Source organism: Girardinichthys multiradiatus, chromosome 15 (assembly GCF_021462225.1).
Source record: "Girardinichthys multiradiatus isolate DD_20200921_A chromosome 15, DD_fGirMul_XY1, whole genome shotgun sequence".
Classification (NCBI taxonomy): domain Eukaryota; kingdom Metazoa; phylum Chordata; class Actinopteri; order Cyprinodontiformes; family Goodeidae; genus Girardinichthys; species Girardinichthys multiradiatus.
The window spans coordinates 12,499,669-12,521,987 of NC_061808.1; the positions used below are offsets into that span (position 1 = coordinate 12,499,669).

General features: G+C 38.4%; 1 protein-coding gene across 1 annotated transcript in view; it reads right to left on the reverse strand.

The window, feature by feature from the left end:
- Nucleotides 1-22,319, reverse strand: part of ezrb (ezrin b) — a 37,742-nt gene that overhangs the window by 12,498 nt on the left and 2,925 nt on the right. Inside the window, exons 3-7 of the mRNA XM_047388642.1 lie at nucleotides 12,377-12,460; nucleotides 4,952-5,047; nucleotides 3,053-3,327; nucleotides 1,519-1,602; nucleotides 1,289-1,435 (exon numbers count right to left, since the gene is read on the reverse strand). Of these exons, the coding sequence (XP_047244598.1) occupies nucleotides 1,289-1,435; nucleotides 1,519-1,602; nucleotides 3,053-3,327; nucleotides 4,952-5,047; nucleotides 12,377-12,460 (686 nt within the window). The remainder of the gene's footprint in view (nucleotides 1-1,288; nucleotides 1,436-1,518; nucleotides 1,603-3,052; nucleotides 3,328-4,951; nucleotides 5,048-12,376; nucleotides 12,461-22,319) is intronic.

The following is a 22,319-nucleotide window of genomic DNA, read 5'->3' on the forward strand; positions in this document are numbered from 1 at the left end:
GCACTAATACTGAAAGTGTAAAAATAGATGAACACACTCTTTTTTATACAATAAACATAAATATGAACACACCTGATCAAAGCCCATACTTCTAAGCTATGTTATAAAGAAACTCCAAGTTCATCCCTATAAAACCTTTAGAAACGAGTGATGATTCAGTCCGAAACTGAAAGAGTCAACAGGTGTAGAGACTCATTATATCCTGTGCTTTTTGACAGATTATCACCACTGATAGAAACATCAGTGACGTTATAGCCAGCCAGATCGTTAGAGATCACTGCGTGATGTTGTTTCCGATGCTGTGTTTTGTAACGGATGTTAATATCAAGGCATCTACACTTAAATGCTTTTGTTTTTTAGTTTTTTTTTTTCTAATGATTTACAGATACAATATGTGTCTTCCAACAATTAACAAGTGCTCTTCTCATCTGGTGTTTTAGTGTACCGCCACAAAACAAATTGTTTCTTCTAAGCAACGCAAACATTTCCTTTAAATTACAAGTAAACTTTAACATTTAAATAAAACCCCAGAGGGGTATGTATGGGGCCCCCATTCTACCACTACACCACGCACCAGCTCCACCAAACTTCACATGTTGAATTCAAAGTGTACAGAAAAAACACAGCACAGAGAAATCAGCTTGAGCCAGTCAGTCAGGAACTCAAAAAGATCCAGTATTTTTCTAATGAGTGAATACAGCATTTTTAATTGCTACCAAATTTCGCTGACAGCAACTCTCTTTGGTGTGGAAGTTGTTATTGCAGGATTCAAAGTTAGCTGTTTAAAAGGAAATGATTTACTATGGCATGTTAAGATACGTCTATAGTTCATTCAGGCTATGAGAGCAAGGGAAAAAGATATTCAGCAAAACAGGAAAGTTAAGAGGAGTACAGCGAAGATGCCATGTTTTATTGTGTTGATCTTCTAACCTCTGTACCCTGGAACGTGTTTGATTTATAAACGTTGCCTGTGTTTTCTAGTGAATTTAGTAATGCTAGCTGTGGTACAAGATGACAAAGACAGTTTTGTATGATATTAGTAAATAAAGGTGGTAAAATTTATTTAAATGCTGATCTTGTATGTCCTTATAGAGAAAAATCTGAATCGGTTCATAAAGACAAGCAACCATTTAACACTACAGTCCTTACTTTAATGATTCCAGTCAAGCTATCTGCTACAACAGACATGGACCTAGCCAAGACGTTTAGCTTTGCTTAGCAGGGCTGTAGGTCAGAATACAGAGAATACACCAAAAGTACAGCTTTCTGTGTATAACAAAACGCTCACCTGTCGTCCTTCTCATAAATGTTGAGACCCAGTGCGTCCACTCCCAGCCTCAGCTCTGTTCCCTTCTTATTCTTAATGTCAAAGTAGTTGACTCCGTACATTTCCAGATCCTGAGAAATCTTTAAGTACTCCATCATGCCATCCTCTCTGCAACATGATAGGCATAATCAACGATCAGTTCTCATAGCAGAGCTTCAGGTTCTCAACACAAACTGGGTTTATTAACCCACCTCAACATCCCAGAGTGCTCCTCATGCCACACCTGAATCCGTTCCTCCCACTGTTCTTTGGATAACTTGTGCTGCTCCATGACTCTAACCACAAAGAATAAAGGGATAAATATACAACACTCACTTAACTGATCAAACTGCAATTACTAAAACGTTCAATGATTTGCTGGGCAACAAGTGTATTGTTGAAGATATTTTAGGTAATTACCCTGTTAGCATTTTCCTTCTTTGTAAAAGTTAAAATTAATAATGAGGTGAAAACAAGAAATTAAATTTGCAAAATTACGCAAAATAAAAATCAGTTTGCCTATAGGTTTGAAAGCTTGAAAGGTCAGCAGTTTCTGACACAAAACATTTTTGCCCACACGTAGATCTGTTTTTTGGCATTGCATTTCATTTTGATATAAAAATTATTTGCCCTTCCTTTTAGATTTTTTGCCGCTCCCAAAACTTTTCCTCCACTTACAGATTTGTAAAAGTTTATGTCCACATGCTGACTTGGTAACTTGTCAGTAATGTGAATTTAATGGAAAAGTGCCCTACACAGACACATCCTACAGTTTATTCAGACAGCAGTAAGTCTTTAAAAATACAATACCTAAAAAGACAAAAAGAGCAGGACAAATAGTTGTTTGCTGCTTCTTTCGCTGAAAAAAGAAAAAAATTGCTTATTGAAAATAACTAGTAGTTTCTCACAAAAATATGTGTGCATAACTATTTGCATAAGTAATTAGAGCCACAAACACCATTATATCTATAATGCCAGCACTAGAGCCCATTTATAACCCTGTAATCTTTCCTGTAAAAAAGCTTTGAAACTAAATTCACCATGAAATCAGCTGGTAACCAGAAACAGACAATTTTCAGCTTGACCGGCTGGTAGAAAACTCAAGAGGTCAATCTATCTCCTATCACAAATGCACCACCACAGTCTATGGAGTGAAAATTGTAACTGTGGGCAGAAGTTAGCTTTTTTCAGTTTCAGTTAAATGTGTAAAACTTAATTCAGAGAAAGCACAGACATCTAAGAAGATTTTAAAAAGAAACCATGTCCGAAGGCAACAGGAGACATGAAATGCTAAAGACAGTTTGACTGCAACTTATTTCGCAAGTCATTATTATACTGTCGAAAAACTGTTTTATCTGTCATGTAACATGCTGGATGTGGAAATGTTGGAAGCCTGCAAGTATTTTTACAGTTAATGTAAAGGTCTAGATTCTCGGAAATCTAAACCGAGACTGTTCTCATTGATTGCTCATTTAAGAGGCTAAAATCTGTGTAATATGTCAAATATGTTATCATACTGCTCTCTCTTTCTGATATAATTATTGATCGGTCACGACAGAAAGAACCGGAAAATTCATTCTAATGCCATTATTTACAGTTCTTAAAGAGAAAATAGAATTGGATAATACCTGTATCGGCAGGTCAAAGTGTTAAAATTCTCTAGCTACAGATTGACCACAGATCTCTGATCGGTGCAATACTAAAACCCTATTTCACAACTGTTACTTCGAAAGATGCATGTCCTACCTCTGGGGCAGCATGCGTTCACTGACAAGATATCCAGGCCGGTGGATTTCTCTGTCATAGTCGCCAAACTTGGCCTGGACTGCATAGGAGGCCAGCAGCACTGCCGTCTCTGGAGGACAGTAGATCTCGTCGCCGAGGATGCCCTCTTTCACCTGCAGGAAGAAGAGCTTCTGGGTGATCTCCTGAATCAGCTCCTCAGAAACGTCCTCTGGAAAGAATTTGGCCCGAAACTTGAACTGTAGTGGGTTTTCCTTCCTTACATCCTGAGATGACACCTAGAGGGGATTGACAAACAGTGTTAGTTATAATAAACTATTAAAAAAAAAATCCTGTTTGCAGTTTGCAACAGGCCATGTAGGGGACACAGCAAACAAGTGGAAGAAAGTGTTCTGGTCAGACAAGACCAAAATTTTTATTTCTGTCCTGCTTGAAAACTCTATGAGCGGCAACTCACCAACACTGCAAATGACTCTAAACAAACCTTCCCCACAATGACATGTGGTGGTCCCATCATGTTATGGGAATGCTTTTAACAAGCGATCCTAAAAGAATACCTGATAGAGGAAAGTCCTTTGGTCCACTTGTTTGCCCCCGTCCAAAAGCGGACTTTATTTCTTTTCGGATTCCTTTAAGTGTATTCACACCTGCACAAAAGGTCCGGACCAAGAGGGGGAAACAAACTCTGGTCCATTTGAAGCAGACCAAAACGTGGCACCCTAAAACTCAATAGAGAATCAGTGTAAAGACTGAAAAACTACTGTTCACAGATACTCTTTTGGAAGGTACTTTATTACCTATTAAAGCTGGAAACCAACTGAAACAATGTAGTAACTTGTGCTGCATTAATCTAACCAAGTAGGAAATCTATCTTCCCTCGTAGTGGAAATTTACTTTACCAACTGCCAGCTACATTGTATTTTTTTACAATCCCCATCTCCCTCCAAATAAAAAACAGGAACCAAGCATTCTTGATTGATAGAATAAAACCAGGAATGTTCCAGTTTGAACTTTTAATTGTGCTGATGAGCTGCAGTGCCCAGTTAGCACCCTGTGAACAGCTTCCTGTTGCTGACTGATGCAAACACAACACATTCTGTTTTTCTACATGTCTCTCAGTGACCCTCGTTTTTGATAGTAAAACGCAGAGAAGCAACCTCTAAACTTAGCAACAGAGATTAGCATGGTTTATTTTTGCAGTTATGCAATTCAGTAATGTACAACATAACAGCCAAACTGAAAATGGGGCTATTGAACAAGTATTTACCATCTGCAAATGGGTTGGGATTTCTAAAATCATTGGAATTGCCCTTTAAGAGATCGGATTATTAGCTTCAAAGTAGATACATTGTATACACACTGTGCTGTCAACGCAATCCAGAACATCTGGAGCTCTGCTTCTTTACAGACATGACGTCATCTGCAGCCCAATTAACTTTTGTTAAGTTAGATTATCCATATCTCAGGAAAAAAAACCTGGTGTAGTCCAGGTAACACATGTTTACTAAAGGAAAACAGAAAGAAAATGGAGGCTACTTCTATGGTTCACAAAGAGTTCAAATAATTTACCTCCAGCTGATAACATGCAGTGAGGAAGAGACTGAAAATGAGCTGCCATGGACCATATATATGTGGACATACTCCTATAGCAGTATGGTGGCTACTGATTGACTAAGATGCAAACAGCGGAGTTTAGATTGTACAGCCCCCTGAAAGTATTTTATTAGTTCACAGGCTTGCAAAAACCTGCAGGTACAAACTGTAAGCAGGCAGCAGTTATCTGCAAAAGTCATGATAAAGTCATGAAGAATCAATAACCAGTCAAGGTTCACTACATACCTGTAGCCTTTTCTTTTCAACCTAATATCCTTAAAAAACCTGGAGAATTAAGTAGGTGCTTACCTTTTTGTCCAGTTTTAGCCAGTTGGGGAAACCTTTGGTGTCCACATATTGCAGTCCGAAGTACCAGATCTCACGTACGCCAATGGTTTTTACCACCTGGATAAAAGAAAGAGCAGAACGTTTACAGATTGTGGTTTCAAAATAAAAGACTCTTGAGAGGAACATCCGTGTATTTTATCACGTAGTGTTGACAGGACTCAACAGTGTAAAACACAAAACCCACTCTTCAGGAAAAAACAATGTTTGTCATATGATGACATGACAAACATTCTCAACAGTCAACAGGAAGAGATTGAACAGATACAGCAGTTTTTCTCTGTAGATTTTCCCTGACACAGAAAACAACTGAAAGTCTTCCATTAAAACGAGAACAAAAAAAGACTGCATTTAAAACATAAATCTTATGACCCAATTTCAGCCCTAATTTACTCAGGCACCAAACTAATCAGTCATAAATTCCGAGGCCTAAATTCTGAGTAAATTAGGTAGAGAAGTCAGGCATCCCTAAATAAAAGATGTAATTTTGAGATGTATATTCTGTGTAAGGAGGCGAGATGTTCCTGGGGTCCCCCTGCTGGCCATGCAGCAGCTTGGGGGAAATCACCGAATATATCACAGTCTTTCTTAAAATCTAGAGTCATAGTTGTTTTACTTCTGCTTGAGTCCTGACTTGCCTTTTTTCCCTTTTTCAGCTATGTTTGGCACCACGTTTTGAATGGGAGGTTTAATGGAACTGTTCACTCAGTCAACGCAGCCACAAAAAAAGCAAAAGTAAAACAAAAAACTGGAAAAAGGTCCCTAATCAAAGAGATAATTCAGTAAAACATTCCAAATAAAGGATGTTCATCACTTTTCTTCAACCCTTCCCTAAACCAAGTGTTTTCTGTTTTGTTCAAACACTTTTCTGTTGTGAAGTTTCAACAAAGCGGTTCTATTGTTCAGCCAATAGGAGGGAATGATGCTGTATAACCAGGATGTGCTGCATGACTGGTGTTTTATACTCCAACTCCAGGAACACAAAGACAAGAGTGGAGACAGCAAGGGTGGGTCTGCTCATTGAAACCTTGCAACTTCCTCTAATTAATATTAGCATCTATTGGGGTGGATTATTAAGCTAGTTTTAAGACAAACCGCAATGGAAAAGTCTACAGTAATACTAAAAGATCAGCAGTTTAAACGTTATTTCCCCCTTACGATGTGTTTTGGTTTCTGCTGCTGAGAGTGAAGAGATAGTTGTAGATTTAGAATAATCACTCCTTATATGGGAGGAGTTACAGTTTTCCACTGGCTGCTGAGAGAAACCAGAGTCTGTCTTTATGACCTGCACAGAAGTTTTCCTACACCAGACAGCAGGAGTTTTTTTTTTTTTTTGGTTGCTTCAGTACATTTGTTATTAAGTCAGACAATTCCTTTGCCAGGCCCTTTCTGGACCCATCTCTGCCGTAATTCCCCACCCAGTCACCAGGTGAGGCAGGAAATTGCCTGGGTGTAGTTTGAGTGGAGTTGTTGGCACTCATATTCCAAAGGATAAGCTCCAGGAAAAGTTAAAATGAAGAACAAAAACTCCCACACAGTTTGTGGTTTGCAAAGAATACAGGAGCAGGCTGGGATGTGGGACTAAAGAGACAAATGGCTCAGGTTCAGGCAGCACCTAATGGACTTTACTTAATGCAACATCAGGAAGACAGCTAAAACAAGAGAGCATCAGAAAACAAGCAGGCCTTTCATGGTTGTTTCTGCTTTAGGGCTGACTGAGTGAGACGAAGATACAGTTTGCTACCACACAAATACAGATAATCTGTTTTCTGATTTACAATAAAGAAGCTTGATTAAAAGCCATTGTAGGTTAGATAGGCTTTACCTGAAGAAAAGAAACATTTGTTCTGTTAGAGGAGGGACGCAGATTTCATATCTTACTTTAGAGGAGGTTGTTCTGGCAAGTTGCCTTGACATTTAAGGGTTCAGAAACCCAGTTAAATAACTTGTTACTTGAAAAAAATAAAACTATACAAAACTAGAATTTCAGGGCTCTAGTAAGTTATGCATTACAAACTATTTCCATACAATTTAACCTGGTTAATATTTATCTACCATTTCAAAATATACCTCAATATAAACAGGCAGCGTGCATTTAGAGCAATAGTAGAAGAGTAAAATGTTATGTATTCTCTAAAAAAGGACAAAAACCCTTTTGAGAGGCTTGATAGCATGACAATAACATATTGGGTGAATTATCGCGAAAAATATAGAACTTCAAAGTGTTTAATGTTGTTTTTTAAAGAGGCCACAGTCCTCCGTAAATGGGGCGTCTCCTCTACCACTACAACATGAAACGCCCAAATTGTTTGTCTTGATTGGAAAAAATGAGAAAATAGGTTTTTTTTGTTTAGGTATTTTTAAAGATTTGGATGTCTAACTCAATTTCTTGAGGTCCCAAAATGATAACTGTGGTCCAAATTGAGGGTAAAACTTTGCCAGAATGTATTGAAAAAGAAAACCATGTTATTTCAGACGTTTTATATTATAATATTTAGACTGACATGGACCTTAGCTCAAAACATTTTATTTAAATATAGAACAAAATTAAAAGTTTAAAAGTTTAGTACATGTTTGCCAATACTGGCAAAGCTAACCACAGGGGAGAGAAAATCATGCTTAAATTAGAATAATATTAGAGATGCACCGATTAATCACAATCAGAGATTGGAACTGGCCAAATTTTAAAGAGAGATCAAATACTGAAAGAAGAAAATTCACTGACTGCTTAAAAATGAACAATTTGCACCATTTTTAGTCTATAAACACACCAACCAAGATTAGGGACATATGCTATGATTGAAAAACTGTAATAATCTCTTAATCCTTAATTTTCTGATTAATTCCATCTATCAAAAAACCTGCAACTATTTCTTTCTCTTTTATGTAAAAATGGTCTTTAGAAAAAGAAATAAAAAAAATAATCAAATCAGTAGGTTAGACCTAAAAGAAAATCGCAAATAGGAATTGGCCCAGAAAAGCTTGATCAGTTCATTTCTAACCATATTGCATCAAAACATCTAAAATAAACCCTATATGAAAAATGTACACATGCAGCAAATGATACTCTACCCTAAAATTATAGGAGAAACACACAAACAGGAATATAAAGACAACGAAACTCACTGTGGCTCTGATAAAAGGCCGAGCCAAATCCCCCATAGCTTCATTGAGTTGTAAATGTTTGGGATCAGATTGCAAATTGCAGAAATTGTCAGTACTGAAGGCATGTGAGACGTCCCCCCTTCGGGATGTTTTTTTTTTTTAAATAATTATCATCACTGAGAAAACCTGATGGAGTGGAGCTGGAGTTGAAACATTTAAATTGTGCAGCAACCACAGAAAAATAACTTGTCACTGCTTTGGTCTGTCAAGTTTACCACCTCAGCACCATTAGCGACATCACTGGAAAGTTCAAACTTTAGAAATTTGCCTTCAACTACAAAAAAATGCTTTTGTTAGCCCTGGACGGTATCAACTCAGGTTTTTTCAAATCAAGAATAAACTGTTTTAGTTTGTTTTTGATTCATCACCATTTCACTGAAGCATTTAGTTTACATCAAACAGGCAATGTTTAGCAAGTTCCCCAGTAAAGTGCTCGATTTCACAGCGACGTTGTGTCGCTCAGTCACTGATTGCTATAGGGAGCCATTGCCCCAAAATGGCAACCAATGAGACACAAAAATCCCCCTACACAGGCTAGATTAAATTATAACCCAGAACAATACAGACCATTGGTTTTGAAGTTGACATGTCTGGCCAATATGAGAATAGAAAGCCCATCAGAAAATAAATTCATTAACAAAACTAGTATTCCTGAGTTAAAAAGATTGTCCGCTTCATTCTAGAAATGGTTTGAAAAACACTGTAAAACCTTTGTGGTCAGATTAAAGAAGCGAAGCCTTCACAGCTTCTGAGTGACCAGCTACCTCAGACTTAACTTAGGCCAATGAGTGAATGTTGCTGCCCCACAATGGCAAAAACCTGGCGTAGCACAGGGATATAGACCCGTCTTCCAGCCATCACACACAGATTGAGACTGACACTCCTCTCGCTTACGAGATTTAGGCCCACCAGTGAAAGAAAGGAATGTTGCTGGACTGAAACACCATTACTCGCTGCATCCTATGAACTGAATAACCTACAGTCACAGACTGAGAGGAAGGGTGGGGTTCTCACAACCAGACTGCTGAACAGCGACAAAAAGGACCAAGATGAAAGAGTGCACTTTAATGTGAGGAACAAAGATGGAATGGGAACCCAACAGTTCATTTTTATTAAAGTGAAAAGAGGCGAATAAAAAAAAAAGAAGAAATGTGCAATGAAGAACATGTTAACAGAAGACAATCTGTGACAATATAATTGGAAAACATTCATACTTTTCGCTGCTTTATTTAGAACAACTTTGCAGCTAACTTTGAATGTTACTCAGACATACGACTTAGTTGTTTGTTTGAATTTGTTTGGCATTTTGCATCAGACACCTATGAACCAAACTGAATTTGTTTTATTTAAACCTTTAAAAGCTACTAGTCTTTTCTGAAACAGTCATTTTTTCAGCTAGTCACCTGCAGAACAACAGGTTGGACAGTTTCAACTTTTGTTTTGTTACTTGGTTGTCAAACGGTATTTAATCAAGATAAAAATCTACACCTCCCAAAACCAAGGTTCTACACACATCACAAGAGGCATAACTCCACTGATCAGAAATCTTCTGAGTATGTTGATTTGCAAACGTATTGTTTTTCCTCTGTTTATATACATATTTTAGCTTAATTTCTCCTTCAACTATGTTTACTTGTATTTGGCATGGCTGCAACAAAACATTTGAGCAACATTGGAGAATAGTATGGATTTCAGGAAAATCTCGCAACAATGAAACAGTTTTTGAAGACAACCAGTACAAACTGAAATAAAATGCAAATTTGCACAAGGACTGCACGGTGGCACAGTTGGGAGCACTGTTGCCTTGCAGCAAGAAGGTCCTGGGTTCGACACCCGGCTGGGGGTCCCTCTGCATGGAGTTTGCATGTTCTCCCCGTGCATGCATGGGTTCTCATAGGGTACAGTCCAAAAACATGACTGTTAGGTTAATTGGTCTCTCTACACTGCCCTTAAGTGTGAATGGGTGTGTGCGTGGGTTGTTTGTCCTGTATGTTGCTCTGCAATGGACTGGCAACCTGTCCAGGGTGTACCCTGCCTCTCCCTCATAGACTGCTGGAGATAGAAGATGAATGAATCTTCAAAAATTGGTTTTCCTCCATACGCTTTTCGAACGCTAGCTAATCAGCACGATTCTTGTGTCTCTTGTGATGTCATCAACCTAAATATGTACAAAGCTGAATAAGGTGTTATTTGTCCTAAAAACTTTGTATTTTCTACAATCTGGCAGTACAAATCCATACATTAACCAGCTGTGTTGACAGTTGTTTGTAGAAAAATCAAGACCCCTGTACAGTATCTTTGAAAGTAGACATGCTTTCAGCTGTGAACACATCAATTAAGCTCTAATGTAGAGATATATTTTTTAGATTTATCTTTTAAATAGTTGCTCAACAGAGAATAAAAGAGAATAAAAGAAGCATCAGCACAAAGTCACATGGAAGTGAAACTGCAGCAGGGTGTGTAGGGGAGTGGCAGATGTTTCTCTTTAAGACCTGAATGACAAGGACTAAAGCTGTGATCAGCACTGACCACAGGGGCCACACCAGACTTTGTACTCGCCCTGAGAATGAGCTCACTGCTGTTACGCAGTCTTTACACAGAACCTATCGGCTGCTGCAGCAACGTGTCCTGCTGGAGCCTTAGGATAGAAAGTTGTCCAGGATGTGTCTCGTGTCCAAAGTGGCAGGAATGGCAGAATGTTTTGCAGAAAAATAAGAGCACCTAACTATCTCTGACACTGTTCCAAGGAGCAGCAGAAGAGCACACTAACAGCAACTTCAACGTGTAGGTGGAAAAACTAAGCACCAACTATATTTAGAGTAGTTGCTTGTTTGTTTAAAAAAGAAAAAAAAAAAAAAAACTTTAACCTCACCGGTTTTAAAAACAGCTGAGATGATGGGAGAATCCCCTGACTGGCAGCTACGGTTGCTACACTCGGTATTGAAAAACAGGTTTAACAGGAAGTGGCTAAAACAATGCTTTTCCTGCTCTAGCGCTGTCAAAAAGCAATAGAGGAGCTCATACAATTGACCTGTCATCTACTTTTGGATTTGAACAACTGAGTTTTACAATAGAAATGCTGCACAAGAGGAAAATGCAAATTATAGCGTAGGAAGCAAGTTACCATTAATAGCCAGCAACCCATTTTAAATAGAGACCACAGCACAGAATACATAATGCATTATGAAATAAAAACAAAAAGTGATTTTAAAGTGACCCTGACCTCAGTAAGGCAAAACTTCAATTTAAACAAGGAGGTTGTGAAGCTGTCGGCTGAAACCAGAAAGGAAAAAATGTTTCCTTGACCAAACCCTCACCTTTGATTTTCTAATAACACCCCTGCAGCTTCACACACAGGCCTCATTCACAACTTTAAGCAAGACTAAAGTGAGAAAAAAGACCTTAAAAATTCTGTGTGTCAGAGGTTACTGAAAACGGATGGAAAGAACCACCCTGACTCTAGCTACCCGAATCTTAACAAAAAAAGGCAGAGAAGCTACACTAAAGGTCATTAAGATTTATTTTTTTAAATTTTGTTTAATCAGGTGCCACTTTGAAACTTCTCTTACTTTAGGCTTTGGTTACCAGAGTTTTTCCAGGAACAAAAAGCAACTGGATGTCACAAGACAGTTCGTATTGACCACAAAGCAAGGTTTACCCACCTTGACAGCCGAATATTTAATTTAATTTTCTATATTCTGCCCATAGCCTGCTGTAAGGAAATGTGCTGATGTGACTCAAATAAATAACATCTACCATCAAGAAGTCACCTGGAGTTGTTTCAGTTTAATCAGGGGTATTGGTCAAAAGTAGAATCACAACCAAAATAAAAAGGAAATGGAATATTAACAAATTAATAAATAAATTGAATTTAACACTTTTATTCTTATTTCTGATTTATTGAAATTTCCAAGAGAAATAAACTGACATGCATATATTAATTAGCAGAATACCTGTACATTTACTGAAAATTACATTGATAAAAAGATACTCATTTTTTTAGAAGTCAGGTTTATCGCTTCAGAAATGCTGGTAGGATTAGTTTTTTCAAACATTTGGAGAAACCCTGACCTGTTGCCCCCTTCCCTGATGTCCATCCAGCTTTGTGCTGAACTAACAAGCTTTGGTCTGAAAGTGACAACCTCATTTCAAAGTCTGTACTTTTGTCCCTGCTAGGACAGAAGTTGCTGCTTTAAACCTGAGAAAACTAGACATGGACTTTACCTGGTCAAACAGCTGTTTGCCTGTGGTGTTGGGCTGGATGGCAAACTCCAGCTCAGCATCCATGGTGGTGACGCGCACATTGATCTGCAAAGGGAAAAACGCAGGAGGTTGAGAGCTGACAGAGAAACACAGCATTTGTTTCAAGTAAGAATTAATATACTGTGCTTTGAGAAAATATTTATCCTCTTATAGATTTCTTCTGTTTTTGCTTTTTTGTCACATTTCAATGTTTCAGATCAAATATCAGACGTAAATAATTCGAAAGGCATTTTTTCCCTTAATAAAATCAACATTTGAAAAGTTGTCCAAACCAACCTGGCCCTATGTGAAATACTAAGTGCCCTCTAAACATAAAAACTCATGATGCCATCCATGACTTTAAATGGCCTGTTTAAACATTTTAAATCGGATTTAAGTCCAACTTTTGTTTAGGCCTCTCCAAAGCCTTTTTTGTTTTTCTTAGGCCATTCAGATGTTGACTTGCTGGTGTCACTTGGGTCATTGCCCTGTTGCATAACCCAAGTGTACTTAACCTTAAGGCCATGCATTTATGGCTGGTTATTACTCTTCAGGATTCCCTTGGAGGTCTCAGAAATCATGGCTCTTTCAATAAGGGTAATTCATCTGGGTCATAAAAAAGCAAAGCAGCCCCATACCATCACATTACTACTATCAAAGCCAATATCAGTACAACGTTCTTTTCTGAAATGCTGTCAGCCTTCACCTCAGCAATGGTTTTCTCCTTAGATCTGTTCGCTGGGTGCCATTTTTGCCCACTTTCTTTCCTAACTAAGGCCAGTCTTTTGTGACCCAAATAAGCCATTGATGCAGTCTGGGCAATAATGAGGCAAGGGTGTGGATGGTAAATCTGAACTCAGCTTTCAAGTAAATGTGGTTAAACACAGTTAATTCAAGGGATGCACCATAAGAATGAAATAAATGAATGAATGATGCATTTTGCAGAAAAGAGGCAGAAAAGGTTTGAGAACCATTGCCATAACAGATGAAATCATCATTTGAAAATGGTATTTTGTATTTCCTCTTTGAATGATAAAAATTGTTTGATAATCTGAAACATTTAAACTTCAGTGAAATAAATCAAAACCAGAAGACCTCTTTAGAGGCTAAATACTTTTTCATAGTACAGTAAGTTAAAGCATACCAAACTACTAGTGAACAAAGCTTGAGTGTATGTGTGTGTAGTCATGTCTGTTTGGTAAGGGGGAGTATTTGCAGAGTAAACAGTGGGGGCTCTGCTCTCTCTGAAACAAACTGCCTGATTGAACTGAAATGTATAACAAAATCCGAGATATTCCAGTATCCAGAAAAAAAAAACATCACATGGTCCAAGTAAATAAAACATTTTGTCATAAAAGAAAACAGGCTAAATGCTGCAATAAAGCAAACCATGGATTTAGTTTTGGTTAAACTGTAGTTATATTTACAGAAATAAGGCACGTCTCCCAGATCTCTGGTTAATGACTGATCACAGCGTTCTGCACATACAAAAAAACAGGACAGCCATCTAACTGAACCATGCATCTTGCACAGCAAATCAGTTATCCTGTCACAGAGACCCACCCTGGTGATTAATGCACAGTTTCAAAATATATACAGACAAAACAATTGCCATGACACGCAAAATAATAAAAACTGACGTCAACTTCATATCATAATGGGGAAAAACAATATTCAGGACTGTAGGTTTGGTTATTTATCATCAAACGTCATGAGAAATTAAACAAAGGCCTTAAAACACCCCACAAATATTTACAATGGCTGCTTTGAGGAAAACACACACAATGAATAACTTTTCCTGTGGGTATAATGTCTCTGGTATTTGTGGAGGTTATGAAAAGAGACTGATCTTGGCGACTGAGCTTATAAAATGATACAAAGAGGTTAGTGGAAACAGAGCCAAGAGGGAAAAATCCAGCTAACAGAAGCCTCCAGTGGCATCTTTCATCTCCACTCCATTGTGACCGAGTCTCAATGACGCCCACGGGTTGCCCATGTCTGGTGACTCAGTGTGACTCTGATTCCCATGAATCTGCAATGGCTTAGAGACTGTAAATCCTGCAGAAGCAGCAAATCCAATCACAACACTGGATAGAAAGCACCCGTCAAGGATATGATAAAGACGTAGTAGTCTAGACAGTGGATATTCAAGATGCCCCTTTTCCTTAAACTGCTGCTTTCACAATAGGGCAAAGTCATAAAATCTGAAACTCTGGAAAGCAAGACACTTTTTCTACCACAACCTAAATCAAAATAATAACCCATTTACAGCTGCAAAGGCTTTTTCAAAAGGTCTGTACAGCAACAGAACATATGGGTACAATTTGAAATTCAAGAGTCAGCGGCTTAATTAAGAGAAGAGTTTCAAGTCAAACCTAAAATGCAAGGAAAGGAGGGAGGAGGGACTACATTTAACAGCAAAACAAAGCTTTCCTTTTAGCTCAGTCCCCCCACTATCACAGTGGAGCCAGATTACCAAATCCTCCCAGCCAAACTGCACTGGAAGGGATCTGAATCTACTTTAAGAAGTGTTTTTCTATTATTAAAATGATAGTCAAGAGTTCAAACTGTTTGGGGTACGTTCCTCACATCTTTATGGTCCACATTTGCAAAAAGTTACAAGTGGAGCACCTAGAAAAACACACCCAGACCAACAGAGAGTGGAAGAAGGCTCATCTGTGCCACACATGCACTAACAGAAACCACCGAGTGAATGATATCTGATCTGAACCAAAGCTCTCCAATGGCAACGCACAATAAACTGTAACCATTCCCAGCGGTTAAGAAAACATGACACATTTCCTAAAAATATACCTGGCAGGGGCCCACAGTTCCACTATGGGCACCTTTAGTCATAAGAAAGTACGTTGAAGGGTTCCATATTAGTCATTAAAGTAATAACTGACTTCAGCTTTTTAAGCTACAGAAACACTCAAATATAAAGATGCCATGACAACAAAGTGTATTCGAGTTTGGTAACTAAGAAACAAAACCATGCCTATAATCAACTTCAATATTAAGAGTAATCTCAAGTAAATTATTTCCTAAGAAGGGAGACACAACAGTGCGATACATTTGGAGAGGGAACCAAAGTTATCAGCCTCCATGGGAACGTTTGCTGGAGGTTGTTGGAAAAGAGGGTCTAACCATTTGCTTGACCTCAGATTAAGGAGGACAAGGTTGGCTTCCATATTGACCATAGCAGAGCAGACTAGATCTTTACACTTGTGAAGGTTCTTTGAGAGAGTTTGGTTGTCCAGAACAAGCATGTTTTGTGGAAATTTAGGAAGGCTAATATTTGTGTTATTTAAAGCATTTTCTGTAGGCAGAAGTGTGGCGTAAAAGTCATGCTTTTAAGGGCTGCCTAACCAAAGCAATTTAGGCACAAAGTTTCATCTTTGTTTAGTTTATGCAGACAATGTAGTTCTGTTAAGATATGCAAGCCAGAATCTTCAGCATGTACTGGAGTTGTCAAGCAACCAGGACAAGTCAGTTCCTCCAAATCTAATGTAGTGGTTCTGTATTGGAAAAGCGTGGACTACTTTCTTTGCTTTAAGTAGAGGAGCTCAAGAATCTTGGTGTTATTTTACAAGGGATGGTAGAATGGAGCATGAGACGGATGGACAGATCCAGAGCTTACCTGTAGTGATGTATGTGTTGATTATGCCATTGCTTTGTAATCATCCAGTGCCTCCAATGAACAAACAGGAGTTAACCAAGTTTTTGGATATGTGGATCTAATTCCTGGTTTGTGTGATGTTCAATTTGGAATTGGAGTGAAGCATTAAAACATTTCTGCCTGTTAGAAGCTGAGACTTTGATGGTACTGAAGGAATTTTCACATGTCAGTAGATAGTTGGATGGATTGGTTTTCTATCTGCAAGACTTGCTGACAGATACGCTTAATCCGGCATATTTACTCCAACAAAATATTTTTATTTTGTAATACTACAGTAGTTTGTTGTGTTGAAATATATGTGGAAATGATGATCTACCCCCGGGTTTCTCAGAACTGCATGTTTGCAGTTGGCCAACCACACATGCATACACTACACGCTACAGACTTCCTTGTTTCCTGTAGAAAACATTCTTCAGCAAAACTACATCCAGTCCAGTTTACACTCTTATCTAGGTTACTAAGGTTTACAAGCCGCTTTGGCGCTGCATGACAGGTTTCACTTTTGGTTTCGTTTATTTTAGCTAAAAATAAATAAATAAATAACTAAAATGCCAATTTTACATGTTAAGAAATATATTTTAAATGATTGTACATAAACTATTTAGAAAAATGTGTTTCAATTCAAATTCAAATTCAAAAATACTTTATTAATCCCAAAGGAAAATGAAATAAAATTAAATAAAATTTAAGAGTTTAATACTCTTAAATCTCTAAATTTTGAAATGATTTGTTTTCCATTTAGGTGTTTAGCATTTCAGGCTCTTCAGTGTAGTAGTTTATGATATAAACAAGCAGGATAGTTTCACTAATGGACACTGTGTATCAGACTCTTTCTTTTGAGCTTGGTACCATTTGACTAAGGCTACGTTCACATTGCAGCTCTTGATGCTCATTTCTGATTTTTCCTAAAATTGATTTTTTTTTTTTTGCATCTTCATTCACATTACCTTTAAAATATTGCCTATATCTGACTCCAGTGTGAACCGTTCGAAGTTCCAAACTAACCTGCAATGACATCATGCACAGCACCCTTTGGTCCAGGAAACAGGGAAGAAATACAGGGGTTGGACAATGAAACTGAAACACCTGTCATTTTAGTGTGGGAGGTTTCATGGCTAAATTGGACCAGCCTGGTAGCCAGTCTTCATTCATTGTACATTGCACCAGTAAGAGCAGAGTGTGAAGGTTCAACTAGCAGGGTAAGAGCACAGTTTTGCTCAAAATATTGAAATGCACACAACATTATGGGTGACATACCAGAGTTCAAAAGAGGACAAATTGTTGGTGCACGTCTTGCTGGTGCATCTGAGACCAAGACAACAAGACTTTATGATGTATCAAGAGCCACGGTATCCAGGGTAATGTCAGCATACCACCAAGAAGGACGAACCACATCCAACAGGATTAACTGCGGACGCAAGAGGAAGCTGTCTGAAAGGGATGTTCAGGTGCTAACCCGGATTGTATCCAAAAAACCACGGCTGCCCAAATCACGGTAGAATTAAATGTGCACCTCAACTCTCCTGTTTCCACCAGAACTGTCCATCAGGAGCTCCACAGGGTCAATATACACGGCCGGGCTGCTATAGCCAAACCTTTGGTCACTCATGCCAATGCCAAACGTCGGTTTCAATGGTGCAAGGAGCAAAAATCTTGGACTGTGGACAATGTGAAACATGTATTGTTCTCTGATGAGTCCACCTTTACCGTTTTCCCCACATCCGGGAGAGTTACGGTGTGGAGAAGCCCCAAAGAAGCGTACCACCTAGACTGTTGCATGCCCAGAGTGAAGCATGGGGGTGGATCAGTGATGGTTTGGGCTGCCATATCATGGCATTCCCTTGACCCAATACTTGTGCTAGATGGGCGCGTCACTGCCAAGGACTACCGAACCATTCTTGAGGACCATGTGCATCCAATGGTTCAAACATTGTATCCTGAAGGTGGTGCCGTGTATCAGGATGACAATGCACCAATACACACAGCAAGACTGGTGAAAGATTGGTTTGATGAACATGAAAGTTGAACATCTCCCATGGTCTGCACAGTCACCAGATCTAAATATTATTGAGCCACTTTGGGGTATTTTGGAGGAGCGAGTCAGGAAACGTTTTCCTCCACCAGTATCACGTAGTGACCTGGCCACTATCCTGCAAGAAGAATGGCTTAAAATCCCTCTGACCACTGTGCAGGACTTGTATATGTCATTCCCAAGACGAATTGACGCTGTATTGGCTGCAAAAGGAGGCCCTACACCATACTAATGAATTATTGTGGTCTAAAACCAGGTGTTTCCGTTTCATTGTCCAACCCCTGTAGGTGTTATTCCTTCTGTAAAGTTTCTGCCCAACAGAAGCTATTTGAATGTGTCAGTAGCTGAGGAGGAAACACACAGTTAAAAAGAGAGCGAAACTCTGTATTTGGGCATTTTGGGGAGCTTTTGCTGCCAATTCATCGCAGATGTCTGTTTTGATGCGGGAACAATCCAAATTCCAATTTGGCTTGAATGGAGGTTTCACTCCATATATTAATGAGGTCTAACATCTCCACTGTGCAGTACCGTTGCGGCTGGCGTCCATCTTGATAACTGCTATCACTTCTTGTCAGCATTGGTTGTTCCCGCTGGAGTCACGTTCAAAAACATTAGATATGAGTCGGATTCAGAGCCACATATGGGCCAGATCTGAGCGCTCACCTGTTTTAAGAAGTCTGACCTGGCCACTTGACCCCCCCAAAAAATATACATATCTGATATCAAATCTGATTTGGGCCACATTTGAGTGCAGTGCAAAAGGGGAATTGTATGAAACTTTTCACTTAAAATGTGTTCACCTTGATTGTCAAAGGTGTTTTTAGCCCAAAAAGTAATTTTCCCAGCAATTTCATGCTTGCTTTTAAAAGCAATGCGTGATGTTTCGGGGGATTCTTGAATGAACATCCCTTTTCAAATCCCCCCACAGCATGTGTTGATATTAAGATTTTTTGGAAAGAGAGCTGCAATTTAAACCTAATTATATGAAACTTAGTCAATTCATTAATCCATTCTTCAAGAATGTCCGATACCTTTCAATGCTGGGCTTTGAAAAGTACCGGATCAGTACCATCGTAAACAGGATAATTTTCCCTCAGGTTATGTGACTGGTACGGGTCAAGTCAAAAAACTGAAGTGGTCATCACTTCTGTGGTTACACAAAATAAGCTGAGTTGCATTCCTGAGTCAGGTCCGTTCAATATTTAACCTCCTGCATAGCTTACATGATTTAAAAGAATCCAGAACAATGGGTGCTGCCAGGCGACTCTACTGAAACCATCTACAAGAGATACGGACAACCTTAGGAGTACAGAGACTAGAGTCTCATTGGTTTCTTCAACACAGAACAATGTTACTGAAGCATGAGTGTCCAAAGATGAATCACACCTACAGGGAGTTCCACATGAGATCAATTCATAAAACCTTTTAAAACAGACAAATCCAATAATAGAACAGAACATAAAAATGGAAACACCCATCCTCACACATTGTCAGTGATAGCACCCACTCCTTGTTTGGTTCATGTCCTCAAGGAGACAGGATTCTGGGAGAGCCAAAGAGTGTCATCATTTACTTCCCATAATGTGTCACTGAAATAAGTGACACATGAGTCAGAGAGCCATCGACATGGGAGCGTTACACACACACACACACTAGTCCTTAAATCTGGTCCAAGCTCCCGTAATAGCAAAGAGACTCTCCTTTCCAACCACTTGATACTGTTTCATTTTTATGCCTAGTATATTACTTGTATAAAACACAGCCACTTTACATGTTTCTGTGCAAGCTATGATCAAATTCAAGGCAATTTTAATTTTATTATTCCTTGTTCTTCTGAGAAAAGGAGCTCAGTTGACAAATATTTTACCTTCATTATTCCACATCAGATTTTCTCCCGTGCAGCAAAGGCTAAATGTCAGAAAATATTTTCAAATGGGTTACGTTTAGAGATGACCTTTGAGTTAGATGATTTCTTGGAGGCATTTGTGCTTCGTTGCTCTGCTGTAGATAAGGGTCCCCATTCAAGAGAATGACAAATGATTATGAGACAAAGGAGAAGAATTCAAACCTACAGGGGCAATTTACATAACTCACCCTAAAATAAATTCCTCTGAAAGAAGGCATCTCCAGAAAGACGTTATGTGTTGGTTAAAATAAAATGTAAAAAATTGGAGGTCCTATGAAACTTTAGATTTTGAGATCATGAATATTTGTTGATTCCTTTGCGTTTAACATGAAATCTAAAAAAATAAATAAAATTCTAATAGGGTTTGGTATTTCTTCACAAAAAGACAAACACAGCTGGTTTTTAGAGATGTTGATATCTATTTCCCCTATATTATAGACTACACTCTATAAATCTCTGGGTAGATTTATAACATGTATTTTCAGTACATGTGTGTTTTTTTAAAAATTAAGATAGTGGAAGAACAAAAAATGGACACAAGCCATTCATTCAGACAGCTTATTTTAATTAGGTAGTAAAGGTTTAGAAGATAACCTGAAGCTGAAAGTATTACAGCAACTTTGCTCCATTTTATTTTAGTTTTTACTTTCAGTCCCCGTCTGTAATGGAACATGTCATATTTGGAAATGCTGGCAGCCTTTTTGGAAAAAGTATGTTACGGTAAGGGTCTACATTATCTAGGAAATACAGTGACCCATGTTTACAGTTAGTAATGCTAACTGTGCAAAGCGCTTATGTAAGCTGCTAGAAACGGAACAAAATATTGACTCCAAATGAACCTGTCTTTGTTTTACAATCAGTAAAACCTTGTTTTACAGCAACTGCTCACACACACAGTGTGACACCTCCTCTGTTTCCCATATACGTAAATATTCACCAACTACAGAAGGAAGGCTAGAACAAAATATAGTTTTAATGCTAGTATTTATAGTTTTTAAGGAGAAATCTTAACCTGCAAAGCGTTATAACTGAGATAAGTGCATTTTTATTTAAAATTAAATTAAATAAATCAAAGTCATGGACTCCAGGATGCACAAGCAATCCCTAAACAAAGAAATTACCTATTGTAAATTAAATATAACTGGTTGCAATGTGTTTCACACAGGGCATCTGAAGGATATTTTCTCTTTTTTCCCTTCATATTTTTGATTAAATGCTGGTTCAATTCACACTTTTCCGGCCTGGTAATCTAATTTCACACTTTTCACAGATGTGAAAACACAATCTCTTATTTACATATCTCACCAGAACCAGAAGAGAGCCTCAGCAGCTGCAAGATTAATTTTCTAAATGGTCTCATTAAAACAGAGCTTATGCCCATTTGTCATTTCTCCTGTTGCAAAGATTAGGTGGATCTTTTGAGAGGAGCACATTTTCAGCATTGACTTCTGAGCTCCACATGATCCAATGGAAAAGTCGACTGTATAGTCCAACATTATGGTCCAAAAAGCGATGCTTTGTGGCAACGCCGAATTGAAGCTTTCACATGGTAATGATGTAATCTCCACAGAAACGCTCATGACAACTCAGAGGCCTTTCTAAACAAACCAACAACACACTGTACGACTCCAACAGCTGCTTTGGTCAATTGTCATAACAATACGGGCCTGTACACCAGCAGCCTGAACTCAAACTGTAGATGATTGCGACTGCTTTTGTAAAAATCCCCCATAATTTAATGCTGTTTTGGATGCGTTACTCATTAAACTCCTCTTTGCCACCTGTTAAGTACATTCAGAATTTTCTATTTCACTGAGGATAAAAACAGACATGTTCCTTGGTCCTATCCATAACCAGAACATCTCAATCACTTTTTCCTGCCAACGATAAAATACACATATGTGCCTGACCAGAAATTTCCAAACGGTGAGCTGTAAAAGGGGTGCGTGTGTTTGACTGAACAATGTGCAATGGCTGGGGTGGGGCAAAGTGAGTCAGGAGAATGTGAAGAGAAAATCCTGTTCAAATATATAGGGCAGCTTCTTCTTCAACTGTTGAACAACTCCCAAATTCCAGACTTAAAAGTGGAACAGGAGAGTTTTTAATACATGTCTTCAACAGGATTCAAGGATACAACAGAAAATGTCTGTATCTACGTAAACTGTAGCCATGTCTCACAATCTGCTTCTTTGTATGGCTCAGAAAAAAATATATAATAATAATAAATTATATATAAATATATACACACACATAAATAAATATATTGTTCTTGTTTTGTGTCAAGCTCCACGTGATTTATCACTGTGAA